The 17927-nt window shown below is 40.3% G+C and overlaps 1 protein-coding gene across 1 annotated transcript in view; it reads right to left on the bottom strand.

The window, feature by feature from the left end:
* The window catches only part of slco3a1a (solute carrier organic anion transporter family member 3A1a), a 41865-nt gene extending 24465 nt beyond the window's left edge, over window positions 1-17400 (bottom strand). Inside the window, exons 1-2 of the mRNA XM_027004601.3 lie at window positions 16693-17400; window positions 9432-9885 (exon numbers count right to left, since the gene is read on the bottom strand). Coding sequence (XP_026860402.1) covers window positions 9432-9885; window positions 16693-16848 — 610 coding nt within the window. The 5' untranslated portion in view covers window positions 16849-17400. The remainder of the gene's footprint in view (window positions 1-9431; window positions 9886-16692) is intronic.
* Window positions 17401-17927: the final 527 nt, after the last annotated feature.

The following is a 17927-nucleotide window of genomic DNA, read 5'->3' as shown; positions in this document are numbered from 1 at the left end:
GCTCCAACAAAAAAGAGCCTCCAGTGTGAAGCAGAGAACCCCTGGCTGTAGCAGATACATGTTGAATCCTCCTTCCACACATGGCTCAGAGCACAGTAGCTGAGGATGATGTTCAGACTGTTCCTGCATACACATTTAGGGAAACTGGACCAATATAGCTGGATTGAGTGAACACATGTCTGGTATGTATCCCACTTACACTTTACTGGTGCTGTGGTCTTCAGTCTTTAGACTATTTTAACCCAAATGTACAGAAACTAGCAGTAGATCTAAATGCAGTAATGCAGATCCTATATATCAGATAGGCGTGCATTGTGTGTCATGTTTTGACATGGAGAGTAATTGATCTCAGCGCAGCATTGATTTTATGCACAGACTGTAGTTGAGACCTATTGACTTTCATTCATGTTGTGGATCAACAGTGGATTGTGGCTTGAAACCTAAGCACTCTATTATCTACAAAGCATATTGATACGTGATACCACTTACACTTTGTTAAATGTCTTGTGTTCATTGCTGTGGTGGGTTACAATTATAGGGCTTCCGTGTTTCACTCGTGCTTGCAAAGGGGCAGTTCCAACAACAAACACCTGGCTGCCAAAGCCAACCCGATGCGGCCATGTGCTGGGCTGTTTGTAATAATTACAGCCTAGCCCTATCGATCCTCTGCCATTTAATTAAGCAAGTTTCCCCAAGGCCCAGCGTCAGCATCGAGGCGGGGATAAAGTGCTGAACATGCGAGTGGGTAATCCTGGGAGCCCACAGAGCAACTGCTTACAGACCACTCAATCAATGAGGGCAGGGATTTACACTAATGCCAGGAGGCCTTAAGCAGCAGCAGCACGCTCAGACTGACCTGACAAAATGCGCGAACGCATCCAAGCTCTCACCAGCGTGAGGTCCAGCATAGAGAGGTCTATGTCAGGAGCCTGAGGCCATGTGCTGGATCTCAGATTGTGAGGAGCTTTGGGACAGATGCATCCCCCCAGAGGGAAGCGTTCACAGAATTTGGGACATGGATCTGAATATTTGAGTCCAATCGCATAAAAAACAGACGTGTACAGGCAGAGAGTCACCCAGCCGTGTAGTCTTGTGTTTCTACAACACCACCCATCCCCCCAGCACTTGTCACCAGCAAATAATAAAAAAGGAAAATGCGCTTTTTAATCAGCAGTGGCAGGACTTGTGACCCAGATTCCTGCAGAAAGGCCATGCTGTGGCAGGTTACCAAGACCACAGGGATTGAACGCTCTGGAGGACATGATGAGGTTGAGACAACCACTATCAACCAATCTTGTACAACTTTCCCTGGTCAAACTGCAGTTTATGGACTCCCTCTGATGTTCTGATGGATAAAAATCCCAGCTGGATTATGTGGTTGTACCATAGCTGTGTTTTCTGGAAGCTCAGGGGGCTGTCTGTTATCCTGTGCTGACCCATTTCTTCAGGAGGTGTGACCCATTTCAGGGACTCCTAAAAATGCCAACTTCTCACGCCTTCTATGACAAAGCCATCTGGATGAAAGGAGAGTAGCTAGCAGAGGTGCATGGATGCATTCAGAGCAAGAGCTCCAGGTCACTGGTTGCACTGTAATAGGCAACACCCCGTACAGGGTGGCAATGCTAGCATATGGGCACAGCCTTGATAAGTAAAAAACTCCAGCTGTTAAAACAAGATAACTGCTCAGCTCCCTGTGCTCTGCCACACACACTTTTACTGTGTTTTCTTTGACAGGATGTAGCAGACATATGACTGGAGAGGTACCAAATCACAATTTCTACACTGGTAGTGTAGACAGAGAAGAATGGTCTGCCCACAGCTGACTCTTTTGTCTAAGGCCAGTCTTCACAGAGCATACAATGGTCTCTGCCAGGGCAGCAGATTCATTGCTCCATTTGTCACTTATTCACGGTCGGTCAGACATGGCCCTCAGACAACAATGCTCCAAGCAAGCAGGCAGTAGTATGGTGCTTTATCACACAACATATAATAACTTCATTTATATAGTGCCTCCCATTCATACAGCAGGTACACAGCAACGCATAGTAACTATTGAACTAAAATGACTTACTGCACTACCACTAAACAGTAAAAGCCTGAAACAGCAGGCTCTACAAGCAAACAAGATTTAACACATCAGTAGTAGCAATAAGAACAGCACTCAATCACATCTAAATGAACCATTGTTATCCTGTTCAATTTATAAACAGTTAATAAAGTATATGTTATCTGGATAAGAAATTAAACTGATCAATTCACAAAACCAGTTGAGTAGCTTTAAATTCTATGAGTCTGATGTTGAATGGTCTGTTGTATAGCCAGTGTAGTGCAGCGCTATCATCATACTCCTGGCATGAGCTCGAATCATCAGGCCTTTGGTCATGGCTCATATCCAGCAGCCATTAGTTTTGCAGTGAAGGCTGGAAACAAAACAGCTACAAAGGAAATGAGAAAGAAATGGAATGTGATTGGTTCTTGAGAAATGCTTAGCTAGGAACTATATGGTTGAAAGTCAACATTACACACTATTGTGGGCTTGCTCAAGTGGACATACTCTTGATCTGAAGGAATATGACATATAAAAGTGATCGTATACAATATGATCATGCCATATACTTGAATGGCAATCATATTTAATAGTTCCTCAGATGGTAACTACTATAAGGAGAGGAATAATGTGAAGAAACATGATTTTCTTTTTCTTTTCACAGTGAGTGAATTTAAAAGGTACCTGTTTGCTGCTATGGAGAACAAAACAGAATACTGACACATCAGGTGAGATATAGCAGCAGAGATGAGCTGCACCTGAAAGCAGTTACTTATAAACCAAATCAAGGTTGTATTTCTAGGGGACTCCAAGGTCCATTTGTCTCTACAAGATATCTGTGTAAGTTAACCATCTTTCGGAATCACAAGGGATTTGCTTTGTTTAACTGGCTAGTGATGGGATTCAGAAAAGTGGTGCCATCTGATATGAATCAAATCACATGACCTAACCCTAATTTAACAGAGACTTGACAAATCCTATTAATACTGTTAAATAATGTCCATCATATTTCTGTCATTTCTTTAGTCAACATTTCAGTCTGAGGCCTGTGGGCCTTACTAAACATCTTAACACTCAGTTTCCTTCATTGGATCTGCCACTCAGTTTCTCTCTGTATGTGACTTCCTGCTCACTGTAAAAATAGGCTATGTCAGAGTACTTGAGACTTGAGATTTGCGTGAAAGGTGCTGCATCTATCTGGAGCAACGATTCAGGTGTTGACAGCAGGCTGTCAGAGTGATGCTGGAGAACACATTTGCATGAGACAAGACTGCAGCACCAGTATTCCGTGCCTGCACTAGGAGCTCACGCCTTCCCCGAAGGAAACAAACAGGCCCAGGAGCTTATCTGAGCAATGGAGGAACCAATTTGGAGTCTAATCTCTCAAGACAACACTGCATCCACAGAGTTTAAGTAGATTATATGAGCAGGCTGGGTTGAGGACAGAGTGGAGAGTCAGAAGGCTTTAATAGCAAGGCTGTGCTGACTGAGCTACTGTGGTGAAGCCTCATCAATCGTGGTGAAACCCCAACTGGTACCTGCAATGCAGCTTAAAGTGTCACAAAGCTAATGTTTAAAAGAATATCAACACAATGGAACTTAAAGAGTAACAAAGCTAATGTTTAAAAGAATACCAACACTGTGGATCTTAAAGTGTCACAAAGCTAATGCTTAAAACAATATCAACACATCCATGAATAATTACCCCTGAAATGTGTGACAGTATTTTGTTTTAGACAGACAGAATTAGAGACAGAGACAGTTTTAAAAACATAAAATAAGTAAAGGTTAAGATGTAAATAAAATATCAAGCTATCCAAATGTGTCAACAATCACTTAAAACATAACAAATAAAATACAAAACACAAGAGAATCTGTTTTTAAGGCTGCAGTAAACTACAGTGTTCTGGCAGCCCTCAAATGTAGTAAATAGATCAATGGTGTGGTTAAGTTAACAACTTATTTCTTTGTGTTGCTATAACAAGGGATCAAGGGATTATAAACCAGAATTCTGTATTATCCATTACATAATACTTTCTGTTCCCTAGCATACTTTAATTTTTTTGGTTTTATTTATTTATTTATTTATTTATTTATTTATTTTTTTTAAACAAAAAGCCCCATTATAGATGGTCAACAAGAGCCTGCAACAAGCAGACACCTTTACAGTAGTTTTAAATTCTAAGCAGTAATGTATTCTTTTAAATTCAGCTCAGGAACAAAACAACATGCCATGGCTCATGTTTGCCAAGAGCAGGCGCTTATCTGGCCTCAGGCACTGTGGCAGAAGTGAGAGGCACCTCTGTGTGTCCTGCCTCCACCAGCTGCAGATCTGTCGCTTTTGCTTTGGCTTGGCCGAGTGACGGGGCCCAGAGTGGGCTGTGTACGGCCTGGCCCCAGCCTGCCCAGAGGGAGATCAGAACAGACAGGGCATTCTTCCCCTGGCCTGCCCCTGCTGCGGGGGCTACGGCGCCGGCCTGTACACAGACTTCAGGGAGAGGCTTCTGCTTTGTCAGGTGGAGATCATCAGAGAGAGTTTTTTTGTTTGTTGTCACTGTTGCTTGTTTTTGATTTTTCTGTTTTTTGATTGTGACATTGATTGTGATCTATAAAAAGTGGATCATGTGAAAATCATCTGTCCCCTATTTGTACTCAAATACTCAAGGCACTACAGGAAAATAACATTTGAATAACAACTCCAGGCAGCTGCTGGTACCAGGCTAAATTAATCTAATATTCCAAAACAGGACCTGGACATCATGTTATAGGATACTCTAAAAAGTTTATTGTGTACTACTAACCATCTGTGCGAAATATCATAGCCAACCTCGATTCCCCTTACATCTTTACTGCATATTGTTGCCACACTAAATATAATGGGAAATGCCATAATTAGAAATGGCTTCCAGAATCCCTGAAACCAAAAGGCTGGGAACAAAGAGTTTTTTACTCTATGACCCTGTTTATTTACTTTGGCCCTTAAAGCATGCCTGAGCTTTTAGACATCGAAAAACAAATAATTTCCTTCAGGCTTTGTTTATCGGTGCTTAGAGCAGTGTAACTACAGCCCCAGACTAAAAAAAAAACAAGCAATCACCCTACCCTCTTAACATGCATTTTCAGTCAGCTTGCATGAATGTACTGAACTGCCTAGAATTCACAGCTACTACATGAGAAGGGGTCCACTGGGGACAGCGTGTAACCCTCTGTTCCATGCGCACCACTGCTCGATGCGTTCAAAAGCCAAAAATGAGGCGACGCTGCCTAACAGCAGACTATAGCTGAGACATTCATTCTGGCTTCTGAAAGGCCCTTGGTTAGAATCCAGTAGCTCCTGGGAGGTGTGCAGTAAAGGTGGGGGCCAGAAAAGGCCAGCCTGTCCCTGAGGGAGTTTGTTTCTCACAAGGCAGTGTGGTATGCACAGGCTGCCAGCCAACTCAGACCCACCTCACAGCTAGATGGTCTGCATTCCAAGCCCTCCGTGTAATTGTGGCCTCATACCTCTGGGGAGCTTCCAGATTCCCGCACCCAAAGGCCTCACCCTTCAGTTGTTCAGCATACAATATTTACGTGCTGCAAGACAGTGTCCTGCACTGGTTTAGAAACACAGGGAGTAAAAAGAAATTATGTAGATTCACAAACACAGTGAGTAAAAGGAGTATTTTTACACTGATATCACTCAAGAACAGACAAAAAAATGTTACATCTCAGGAATAAGACGCCGGTTGTGAACTGATTAAGAAGCAATAAACATCTTATTGTGGATTCTCATCCACTATCATGAAGTTTGAATCATTATTTTTATTATTTTAGCCGGCATTAACTTATGTCCCTAAAAGCTCAACACTGGATAAAAACACCACTTTAAGGGGCTATAATTTACAATATATACTTTAGAACACATAATTTGAATGGGTAGGAATTACAGCACTGCATTATCCTTTAAAGTCATACAAAACTTGTTTGTGTTTCTTTCTTTTTTCTTTTAGACAGTAACATTTTCTATATTCAGCAATAAATTGCTTCATTTGGCAGTTCTACAAAAAAGGAAATTAGACAACAGAAGGCAGCACAGGACCCCAAGAAAACCAGTGAAATAAAATAGGACAAGCAATATTTTGCAACAGTGAGAGGCTACCTAGCCAAAATCAGCTTAATTTGTAGCTACTGATATATTGTCCAGTTTAACTATAATCTGTTTTATCAACATTTCCATGTATGATTCGGGAGTGGCCTGCATTTGCATAATGGAAAACAGTAAGCACTTGCTGAAAGACTTAAAAAATAATTAAAAAGACATTTTATGCAATGCAGGGTGAATTTAAGAGCAACACTGAATGTTCCACTAGTAAACAATGCATCAAAGGAAAATGAGAGCAACGAAGATACAGCTTGCTAGGTTAATGGATTCTCTTCAGAGATGGCCTGAGTGCTCAGATAACCATGAGTGGGATCTGATGGACAGAGCAGAGGCTGTAGATGAGGGTGTAGTGTGCAGCAAGCACAGCATGACATCAAGGCCATGCTTGATGACGCTGAGCTGCAGCCCCGGACACAGAGGCGAGGCCTATTACAGTCATTAAACAGGAAGTGCCATAAGCAGGAGCCCATCCATTATGGCTCATGACTCCAGGCCTTGGGACATTAAAGCCAATTACAGAGGCTGAGTTCACTACCACTCAGGCGGATGAAGCAGCAGTCAAACATTGAAATGAAATCAGAAACTTCCACCTCCTGAAAAATATTCTGAAACACATGAGGCATAAAAACATTGAGATTCAGTATCTGTAAACTGCTAATTTAGATTTTCATTTTGTTGACTTCCAACTTTTTAAAACTGCATTTTTATACCCATGGATATTTCCAAAGCAGTTGCAGCTCAGAACAAAAACTTAGCTGTTTGTGGTCACATGCTCATATGGTATCATACCAGCATGTTCTTTAATCAGAAACAATGAGCATTGTTATTAAGTGAATTTAGGAATATAGGTTATTTTATTAGATGGTATAATGTATACTACTGCAGAATCTATAGCATTTTGAACATAGTATTATTTTCTCTACCTTTTCACATTGTCCCAAAGGTGCAGATATGCCATAGCTAAAAGCAAACTGTTTCCCTTTAAAGTAATCCTTAGGTTTGCTATGGCTTATATTAAAATGATTACAGCTATTTACTACTGTAGGGAAGTAACAACTGCACATGCCCCCAACTATGCACACTGAGCTTGCTTTATCCGTATGAGAGAAAAAACGTCAGTGATGTTGGAACAATCTGGCCCATTCACGCAGCCATGAGCATATGACTCGTCTGCAGCACGGTTATTAGGGTGATCAGCTGGTTGTGCGCTGGTGTTCAGGCTGACATTGTTCTCCAGCGCAATGCGGCCCGTCACCCCTACCCGGCTTCCGCTTATCATACGGCTGCAGCTCCACTTCTCTGTCAGGACGTGCAAGTCCCTGACAGACGAGTGTCCCGCTTCCAGTGGTAAGCTACTAAACAATCAATGGCACTGCAGTCACCCGAACAGCCTCACGAACAGGACAAAGGAGAGCAGGGAGAAGAGACATTCGAAGGGAAATGGTATCGGAAGTTTCCTCTCAATAACAAATGTCAGAAAGAACAAAAGAAAACCTTCAAAAATATGCAGTGAAATGATCCTTTTCAACTTCCACTAACATTCTGCCTACAGTTGAGTTAATTAACTTCAAATTAATGTACAATCACAGGAGTTGCTTTTACAAATGCAAATGCTATATTCCATATTTGCTCTACGTACACAGTGAGAGATCCTGAAGTCAAAACAGAGGTCTTTATTCCTTCTAGGAATTATTTAAACCTCATATCAAAGCCCAGACCTTCATTCTGAATACCGCTGGACATCAAACAAGACTCAAGCACTGAAGGTTTTATCACTTTAAAAGCACATTGTCATCTTTCTCATCAAAGGTCAGATATGCATAATTAAAAAAAGGGAAATTGAACATAGCCCAATGGCTTCTATGAAGCTGGAAATCCTGTGAGCTTTGATATGGCCTGATGCCTGTATCAGTGGAGATAAGAGGGGGTCTCATTATCAGGGAATAGAAGCCAGTGTATCAGGCAGAACTATCCAATTACCCCTCAAAGTCTTGCACTTGTCACCTTGACGACTGTTAAAATCTATGAAATGGGCAGCAATCGTAAGCAAGCAGAAGGTAGTGGACTGTAGTTATCCTGACCCCCGCACAGGACTCATGGTTAACTAAATAACCGCGAAACATCTTTGGGGGAAAACACATGGGATGCATTTGACATTAAAAATGATGTCTTTACTCTTTACTCTGACACTGCCAGCATTAATGTCTTTGTACATGGGGAACATGAAAATGGACTGTATACCATTCACTGCATTAGTGGTTATATAATTTCCTTCACCAAAATAGCATGCCCCTTGTGGCATTAGAAAAGAATGTGACAAGAGGAGATGAAGTAAGATGAGAGAGACATAGGCTTTGCCTATTCGTTACAGTCTGATAGTGACACGTTAACAGACAAAATATCATAATCATTACTGACATGCTGTTAAGGGGCTGTTACTTGGGAGGTATTTCAATCTCTTTTGGTGGGTGGGTGGGTGTATGTGTGTGTAATCCAGTGTAACATATCAAATCATTGATATCGTAAAGGACCAAGGCATCCATTCCATGTGTTCAGAACCAGCCCCTAGTAACAACAGAGACTTGCACAGGCAGGGTATTAAAAGCTGCACTTCCATTTGCATTCAAAAACAGTCATGTGAGTCTTGCAGAGAAACACTTTCAATGCACACCAACAACTGCAATGACATCAGATGATGGTGGTCAAACAGCCTAATGGAAGCAACTAACAAACCAACCAACAGGAAAACAATGATGGGATCCATTTTATGCAAACCCCCATTATATACTAACTCATTTATTTTTAATTTGAGATTTATTTACTGTACTATACATGCAAAAAAAAGTGATTATGTTAAAAACATATCTAGTGTTGTCCTATCAGTAGGTGGGATTCAAAGACAATTACTGTGCAATATACCAGTGATTCCAATGTTTGCTGTTCCACGTTGCTTGTACAATAATTTTTGGGCTTTCTAGTGACATACTTGAAAGCAGAATAAATATCCATGACCTTTTATGTCTACAAGATATTTATTTCTGGGATGTTTCTTTTGGACACGTTTGCTAAGTATGTCGATGTGGTAATATATATTTATGTCAATAAGGACATTTTTCCACTGTGCACCTTTTGCTTTATTTACAATTACAAACTATAAACTCATGATCAAAATCTGGCCCCTGATTAGTGTATGAATACAAAGCCAACGATGTGCCCATATCTGAACAAATGAAATTCACTCACCAATATAGAGTGAGGAGTCTTTCCTTCTCACATGGTCATCTATGTAAGACACGCCCAGAGGCTGCACGGGTGTGGCTCCAATCCCCAGCAGAACCTGAGCACCAATCAGTAGCAGGTACATCATGTTGGTGTTAGCCCTATTCCCACACAACTCATCATCCAGATCCCTCGTTGAGGCATTAGAGCACACATCCCGCCCTGGGTCCTTCCTCCATATGCCTGTGCTTGTGTACTCATACTGATTGGTGAGGAACTCAGGCAGCGCTGAAAGCAGAGCCCCCAAGGCCATGACGATACCCCCACAGCCAATCAGGCGTGGTCTGTGGGCTCTGGCTCCAAAGTAGCTGACAAATAGGATGAGGGCCAGGTTGCCGATCTCAAAGCTACTGGCGATCACGCCCACATCAGCACTCTGGAGGTTGAAGCGGCGCTCCAGTGTGGTCAGGACACTCACCTGCAAAATTCACAATTTTTTTTTGTTTAAATTTTAAATTTGGCTAAGATGCAAATAACAAAATACAAATGCATTACAGCATCAGGTCAAGGTTATTTTTGACATGTTACCCTCATTGTGGGGTTTAGACTCAGGTCTCTGTAAGACCTAACAATTTCTAACAATATCCTAACAATTTCTTCTATATAATGAGCTAGGCACATTAAAGTGAACTGAAGATAATTCACTTCAACTGAACTGAACAAAATTAAGTAATCCCCACCCTTAATCATCCAATAGGTTATATTGTAACAAAAACAGATTGAACGTTTCACAAAATATATACACATGTGGATGTGAAAAAAAAGAAACAGTAGAGGCCAACACTGGATGCTGGATACAGACACATTAAAAGAAGTGCAATCTGGTTAAGTTGGTTCAAAATAAGGAGAATAAAATAAAAGGGCATCACTATTCCAAGAATGACCCAAAAACGGCAATTGGTTAATTTAGCAAAACCAGAATTAGATTCCCGGTCAGAATCCATAAATATTAAATATGCACAGCTTAAACTCAATAGACAAGCTTGGCTTTTCTATTCAGGTCATGGGGTAATCAATATTTTGTAGAGTAATTACAGAGTAATTAACATTGTAAATAAAGTAATTTCATATGGCAATTTCATATTTAATTTAATTTTGAACTGTTAAAAATTTGACATGTCTATGAAAAGAGCACATACTGAGGCCAAGACCTTTATTCTAATCCTACTGGAGAAGGCAGGCTCTTAGAATTCATTCAGTTTGCTTGTCATTGTGGTCTGTGAAAATTGCACTCTCTCTGTCTCGATTAAACTCTCTGTTTTATATTGTCTCATGTAAATGTAAAACATGTAAATGTAACAATTTAACAATTAATTTATCATTAACACTCTTGCATCTAAGCATTCACACTAAATGAATCAAAACAATAAATTAGCACGTGAGCATAGCTCGTCACTTACTGGCCATGCCAGTAATCAAGATTTTTTTCAAATACCATGTAACACTGAAAGCATAATCTATTTTGAGTTTGGGCACCTGCCACCTAATACTGAAGCTTTTCCTTGCATGGAGAATAAGGACAAACTCATAATTGCACTACCTCTCATAATTGCACTCTGGCACAATTTCCTGTGCTCTTTCTGGTAACTGACAATAACTGAAGAGGCATCTGAAGAGGCTGTCATCTTGCTTTTCAGATATGTGCACTGTATTTGCCCTGCATAAGGGGGCCAGATGTCCGGTCTTAGGCCAGATAGTCCTGCTCCTCATCTCCCTGTCCACTGTCCAGCAGAATGCCTGGACAGACACCTACCCTTGTGGAGTGAACTGATGACTGCTTCCCATTGATCAATTCATGTACACCATTCCATGCTTACATATGGAAAATAGGTGGCAGGTTAGTTGAGTAAAATATTAAGTTTGTTACAGATTTGTAGATCAAACTGGTCAGCTTTTAGTTACATGTGAAGAGTAATGATGTGTGGAAACCATAGGCCACCATTTTCACTGCAAGCTGTTAGCAGACTATTTAAAGATATTCAGGAAAGTGTCCTAGAAAGGGCATTCAAATCCCTAAGCTCGAACAGTAGCTTAACTCTTCCATCCTTTGTGCAAAGGGCTACAAACAGAGTGAGCTGATTGGGTAGAAACCCATATGAAACTGACATAAACATTAGTGCTGAGGTTTGAAAGTATTATCAAATGCAGCCTTAAACCAGAAAATGAGCACAGAGTGCAATAAAAGGCAATGTCACAGTATAGCTTACATAAAAGATACAATGCATCCCATATAGGAAGATTTTAAATGTGTGAAAAAAGAACTCTAGCAAACTCCTATCTGGATGAGCTTGGTGGACAGAATTTTAGCAGGGTGAGCTTTTTCTTATGACTGAGAGAGAGAGAGAGAGAGAGAGAGAGAGAGAGAGAGAGAGAGAGAGAGAGAGAGAGAGAGAGAGTGTATGTGTGTGTGTGTGTGTGTGTGTGTGTGTGTGTGTGTGTGTGTGTGTGTGTGTGTGTGTGTGTGTGTGCGTGCATGCATGCATCTTATCACAGTTGCCAGGGCCAGAGACATGGCAGCCCACCAGTTCTGGAAGCGTGACGAGAGGACAAGAGGTGAGGGCATCACAGAGCTGTCCACATCCCCATCTGCTCCTCTCTCTCTCTCTCTCTCTCTCTCTCTCTATCTATCTATCTATCTATCTATCTATCTATCTATCTATCTATCTATCTATCTATCTATCTATCTATCTATCTATCTATCGCTCTCTCTTTCTCTCTCTCACTCTATGCCAAGTCATAACCTGTTGATGGAATAGCTAGGCTTCTCCACATAGATCAATGCAGACTCAAGGCCTGCCGCTTCACCATAACAAGACTGGACGTCTGCCATCTGCATTGCCAAGCTATGTTTAGCTGCGTACCAGCTGAAGCACCCATCCCCACTGAGCCAGCATATCCACCCATAGCCATCATTCATTAACCCCCCTTTCTAAACAGTTCGCCACCACAAAAAAAACAAGCCAGTTCGATCACTTCAAAAAAAGACTGCACTGCACTGTACTGCAGCTTTGCTAACAGGCGTTTGCTAGACAACAGAGTAGAAAGTTAGCATTCCACAAGGCAAAATTTAGCATCACATATATACCTCACATATTTAAAATGAAAGGAACCAAAGCACATGTCTGTTTTAACATTGTTTCACACTGGCTTGGGGTTCCTGTAAACAATAAGGTGACCTGAGAGATCAATATCATTTTGCAAGCTGTGAGTGACCATGCACATTGCATGTTACTCTGCTATGTAGACCTCCATTTACATGCCACTTTAATGGCAATTGGATCAGTTTATCAACACAACTGATGTCTTACTAGTGCATTCAAAAACTTAACATCTGTGATGGATTTTGCCACATGGTCAAAGAAACACCAACACATAAGGTCTTATTGGGGGATAATGCTGGTTTGGTGTTCCCCTTTTGTGTTTATCTGGGACTTTACCTAACGGCTGACCTTAAATGATGCAGTTGGGTTGCTTCAACAGTGAATCTGAGAGACTGACAAATACAGCACTACTATAGAAATGGAAAAACGAAGTTTTAAGAATAAAAGGGACACAAATGAGCTGCCAAACACAGCATGTCTCTGGGCCTTTAAGCTAAAAGCTCTTAGAAACTAAGGCTCAAGTATTACTCAGTAGTGGGTAACTTCTTTTACACTCTTTCCTATTACCGTAGCAGTGCTTGAAAAACAGTTCCAGATTAAGGTCATGAATGTTATACTGAATTCACACTTTAAAAGAAGCACTGTATCCCCAAGCAATAATGTTATTGTTAAGAAAGGAAAGCAATGAAATGGGTTACCATTGTGCAAGTGTATCCAGCCAAATGCTTAGTCTCACCTCATACACAATTAACCTTTTACCATTTTTGGGTGATGTGTCCCTTTAAAAAACTGTTCATGTTGTTGTAGGGCCAATTACGTATAAACAGAACAAGGTCTATGCAGAAAGTGTCAGTAATCATGCACATAGCCTGTATCTTACCCTTAAGAGATGAGTTAAGACCCAGAGCCTAGATTACTCTTGACCCTAAATTACTCTTGCATTTCAAACTCTAATGCCGTTTATTATTTTAATCCTACTGATGGCGGAGAGTGCCAGTTTGCACATGGCTAAGTGTCACGGTTGTGTCAGACAGCCACTCCAGCTGTCCAAGCTTGGTTTCAGGCACATGCAAATTAAGCAGGTGCATAGTGAATGGGAAGTGACACAGACCCATAAAACCTAATGGTGTGTTGTGTGGATTGCATTTGTTTGTATGTCATACTCTGCCTGTGCAAGGGCACGTTTGTAGACTTTGGCTGCACCTCTACATCTGTTGGGCAAAGCTAACATGAAGAGGGAGGGGCAAGTAGCATAGACGACACCTCATGCTTTAGTTTTATCTTCACTGGCTGGTCTTTGGAGCAACGGTTATAAAATGAATGCCGGCAGGTACAGAAGCTCTGATTATAAATGAAACCAGATTTTATAGATTTTATGTAAGCACAAAAGGGTGCAATTAAAGCATTTAATATTATGACCTCTATCAAAATTCAGTAATGGTAGTTATAGCTTATTAGCATTATTAATTATATTAGGTATTAGAGCATTAATGAGTCATACTAATTGAGTGTTCTGTGAACAGTCTGATCTGATAGTACTCATTCAAGCAGTCTGAGGAATCACCTGTCATTCCCACAAAGCATACTAGAGAGCACCTTCCACACTGACCAAACAAATGTCAGCAAGCATCTACAAGTTCAGATGTATGCTTGATGTAAGCAGCCAGTCTGTGAACTTTTTTTCTCAATTCTCTATTCACATTAGCTTACATATGTGTTCAAGGGTAATAACTATGCATATCAAATATAATATCCATGAATCACAATTAATAATTGAAATCGTATTTGTCATTCTAGTGCAACAGTAAATAAGACTAGCTATAAGGGCTATAACCAGACATATTACAGCAAAGTTAAATATTATATTATATTATATTATATTATAGCCTACTTGAATATTATGTATCAGACAAAACATATTTCAGAAACTGCTGATCTACTGGGATTTTCCTGCACAACCACATCTAGGGTTTACAGAGAATAGTCAGAAAAATGCCTTGTTGATGCCAGAGGTCAGTGGAGAATGGCCAGACTGGTTCAAGCAGACAGAAAGGCAACAGTAATTCAAATAACCACTCTTTACAACTGAGGTATGCAGAGGAGGATCTCTGAATGCACATGTCGAACCATGAAGCAGATGGTCTATAGCAGCAGAAGACCACACCGGGTGCCACTCATGTCATCTAAGAGCAGGCATCTCAGGCTACAATTCACACGAATTCACCAAAATTGGACAACAAAGGACTGGGAAAATGTTGCCTGGTCTGATGAGCCTATTGAATTTCTGCTGTGACATTTGGATGGTAGGGTCAGAATTTGGCATAAACAACATGAAAGCTTGGATCAATGCTGCCTTGTATCAAAGGTTCAGGCTGGTGGTGGTATGGGTGATATTTTCTTTAATACCAATTTAGCATCATTTAAACACCACAGCCTACCTGAGAATTCTTGATGACCATGTCCATCGCTTTAAGATATCAATCTTTCTCTCTCTCTCTCTCTCTCTCTCTCTCTCTCTCTCTCTCCCTCTCTCTCTCATATATATATGTATATATATATATATATATATATATACATATATATATATATATATACATATATATATATATATATATATATACATATATATATATATATATATATATATATATATATATATATATATATATATATATATATATATATATACATACACATATATATATATATAAGGGGGGGGGGTGTGCCATCCCTCCTCCTACTAATTCAGAAGCACTTTGTGTACTTTGTACACGTCACCACAGTTTTGAATATCTCTATATTACTATATATTACTATAGCACTCTGCAGTTACTCATCTGGAAAATTCTTCAGATATATTTCTTTTTTACAACTCTACTGAGATGTTTGTGACGCTAGAGACATGCCATCCCTCACCCCATCTGTATTACCCAAACATATTATAGAGTTCTTGAGAAGAAAAACTCTAGCTAAAACCATCTGTGAAAACATTATTGGAAAAAATCCATAACCTTAAGTCACAGAGCTGTAGAAAAGGGCTCAAACCAGGCTGTGTTGCTATGCTTCTCATAACTCAGACTTTCCATCCACTGGGAACAAGTCCAGTCAGGACCAAATCTGCCCCATTTGAGACATTTCTTGTGATATTTTGTGGTTAAGTGGCACAGAATGGATTGGAATATCTTCTCCATATAAGGTCTGAGCACTGCAGTTAAGTTTGTACTGATACACACTGTATAAAGAAGTACTTTATATACATTTCTATGTTCTGAGACAGACAAATGCTTTCAGTGGAATTGCATCTATGCCACTAAAAGCCACTAAGCTTGTCACTAGGTAGCTGAAGAGTTTATCTTAGTCTGATCAGATGGGGTAGCATTAGATGGGGTAGCATTAGGAAATAGTGAAAACACCGATGAATTCAACTGAATATTCTGTGTATTTCTGGCCAGATACGAATGTACTACTACTACTAGTAGTTGTAATATTATTATTATTATTATTATTATTATTATTATTATTATTATTATTATTTTTATAAATGTAATAATAATAAAAATACAAGTTTTAGTATATATCTCACATTCAAGATCTCTTTACAATACAGTTAGTTACTAAACAACTAGTTTGATATTTTTGACAAAACGTTTGACTATGGTCATTTTAGTGAGTCTAACATCTGCCTGTGCTCTCAAACGTATATTATTCTGTACGAAATAATTTAACAGTTTAGGTTGATCGCAAATCAATTGGCTGATTACAAAGTTGTTTGAACAGTAATCTTCCCTGGTGATTAGCCTTTTGTTTCCCTCTTTTTAATATACAAATATAGCTTCTTTTTTTTTTTGTAGTCTCATCTAGTAACTTTTCAATGCCAGCCAACGAGCATTCTTCTGATGTCACAGTCTGCGCATGTTTACGGCAAGCAGGATTACTGTAAAACTACTGTATATATGCTATTCAACAGTATGCACGCAGTCTTCAGCAAAAAGCCTTCGTAATCCCAATTATATTTATTCAGAAACACATATGCGTGAAGAACGCTATTTATAAGATTTGGGCCTTCAATTTGGCTGTCCGTAGCAGAATTCAAAAGTAAAAGCGAAAAGCCACGTATCACTCACCAAGTATGCTCCAACTGTACCTTGTGCCAACATAAGGGCACATTCCGACACCAGGAATATTTTAATATTAGAGAAGCATGAGGTCTTTTTCTTGATGTCATCTCGTTGCGTATCTACCGAGCTCCTTTCTGAACACCTCTGCTTTTTCACCTGCATCCTAGACGAGTCAGTGAGCCGCCGGCAGCTTACAAACGCAAGGAGAAAAGAACGGGCGGGAGACGGTCTAGCCGGGCATAAACATAAGATACACCGCGGCCGTGTTCCCAAACGGAGAACTGCTACTCCAAGCTCTATGTCCTGTTCCTCTCTATCTAAATGTAAGTCTCAAGCGTGACTGTATTATTTACAGCCAGATTCTGGAGTTCAGCCCTGTGACAGGTCGTATTCATTGCAACTCCAACGATGAATGGAGACGCACAAAAACATAGAAGTCCCGGACGCTGTGCTTGCGGAAACTGAAGATGAACTGATGCCGGTATTATTTTGATACACCATTTTCTTCCCTTTGTGGCGATTCACTGAAGGCTCAACGTATCAAAGCTGTCTCGACGCTTGTTGTAATTCTCAGGCTTTCCGACTGCAGCGTCACTACGTCTGGCCCACATGCCATACTCCCCTAGGTTATGTCGCCTATGCGAACATGCACTTCGCTTCAGTGCGCTGTGCTCGCTTCCTTCCACACAGCCTTCTGTTGTGGCGCTGTGTCTCTCTCTCTCTCTCTCTCTCTCTCTCTCTCTCTCTCTCTCTCTCTCTCTCTCTCTCTCTCTCTCTCTTACACACACGCTGATTCAACTTTAGAGTGCGCAATGCGACTTGGAATTAATATTGTTATGTTACGCAGCAAACGAAACTGAATATATATTCAATTCAGTCACTCCAGCTTACACACACACACACACACACACACACTCTCTCTCTCTCTCTCTCTCTCTCTCTCTCTCTCTCTCTCTCTCTCTGTCTCTCTCTCTCTCTCTCTCTCTCTCACACATACACAAATATATTCTATATTATTTTACATAAGTCTACATTATTTTACATGCACACACACACACACACACACACACACACATTATATATATATATATATAATATAACGTTCTGTTTCTCTGGAAGCTGTGTACTTTACAAGAATTTTGAACATCTCTACATCTCTTACACTGCAGTTACTCACATAGAATCTATCTAGATACATACAAGATTATTTTACATTAAAATACAGTAGCTAATAATGTGCA

This window comes from Electrophorus electricus, chromosome 6 (genome assembly GCF_041902795.1).
Source record: "Electrophorus electricus isolate QZ-2024a chromosome 6, ASM4190279v1, whole genome shotgun sequence".
Lineage (NCBI taxonomy): Eukaryota > Metazoa > Chordata > Actinopteri > Gymnotiformes > Gymnotidae > Electrophorus > Electrophorus electricus.
Note: the sequence above shows the minus strand (reverse complement) of the source record. Positions and strands in the feature narration are given on the sequence as shown.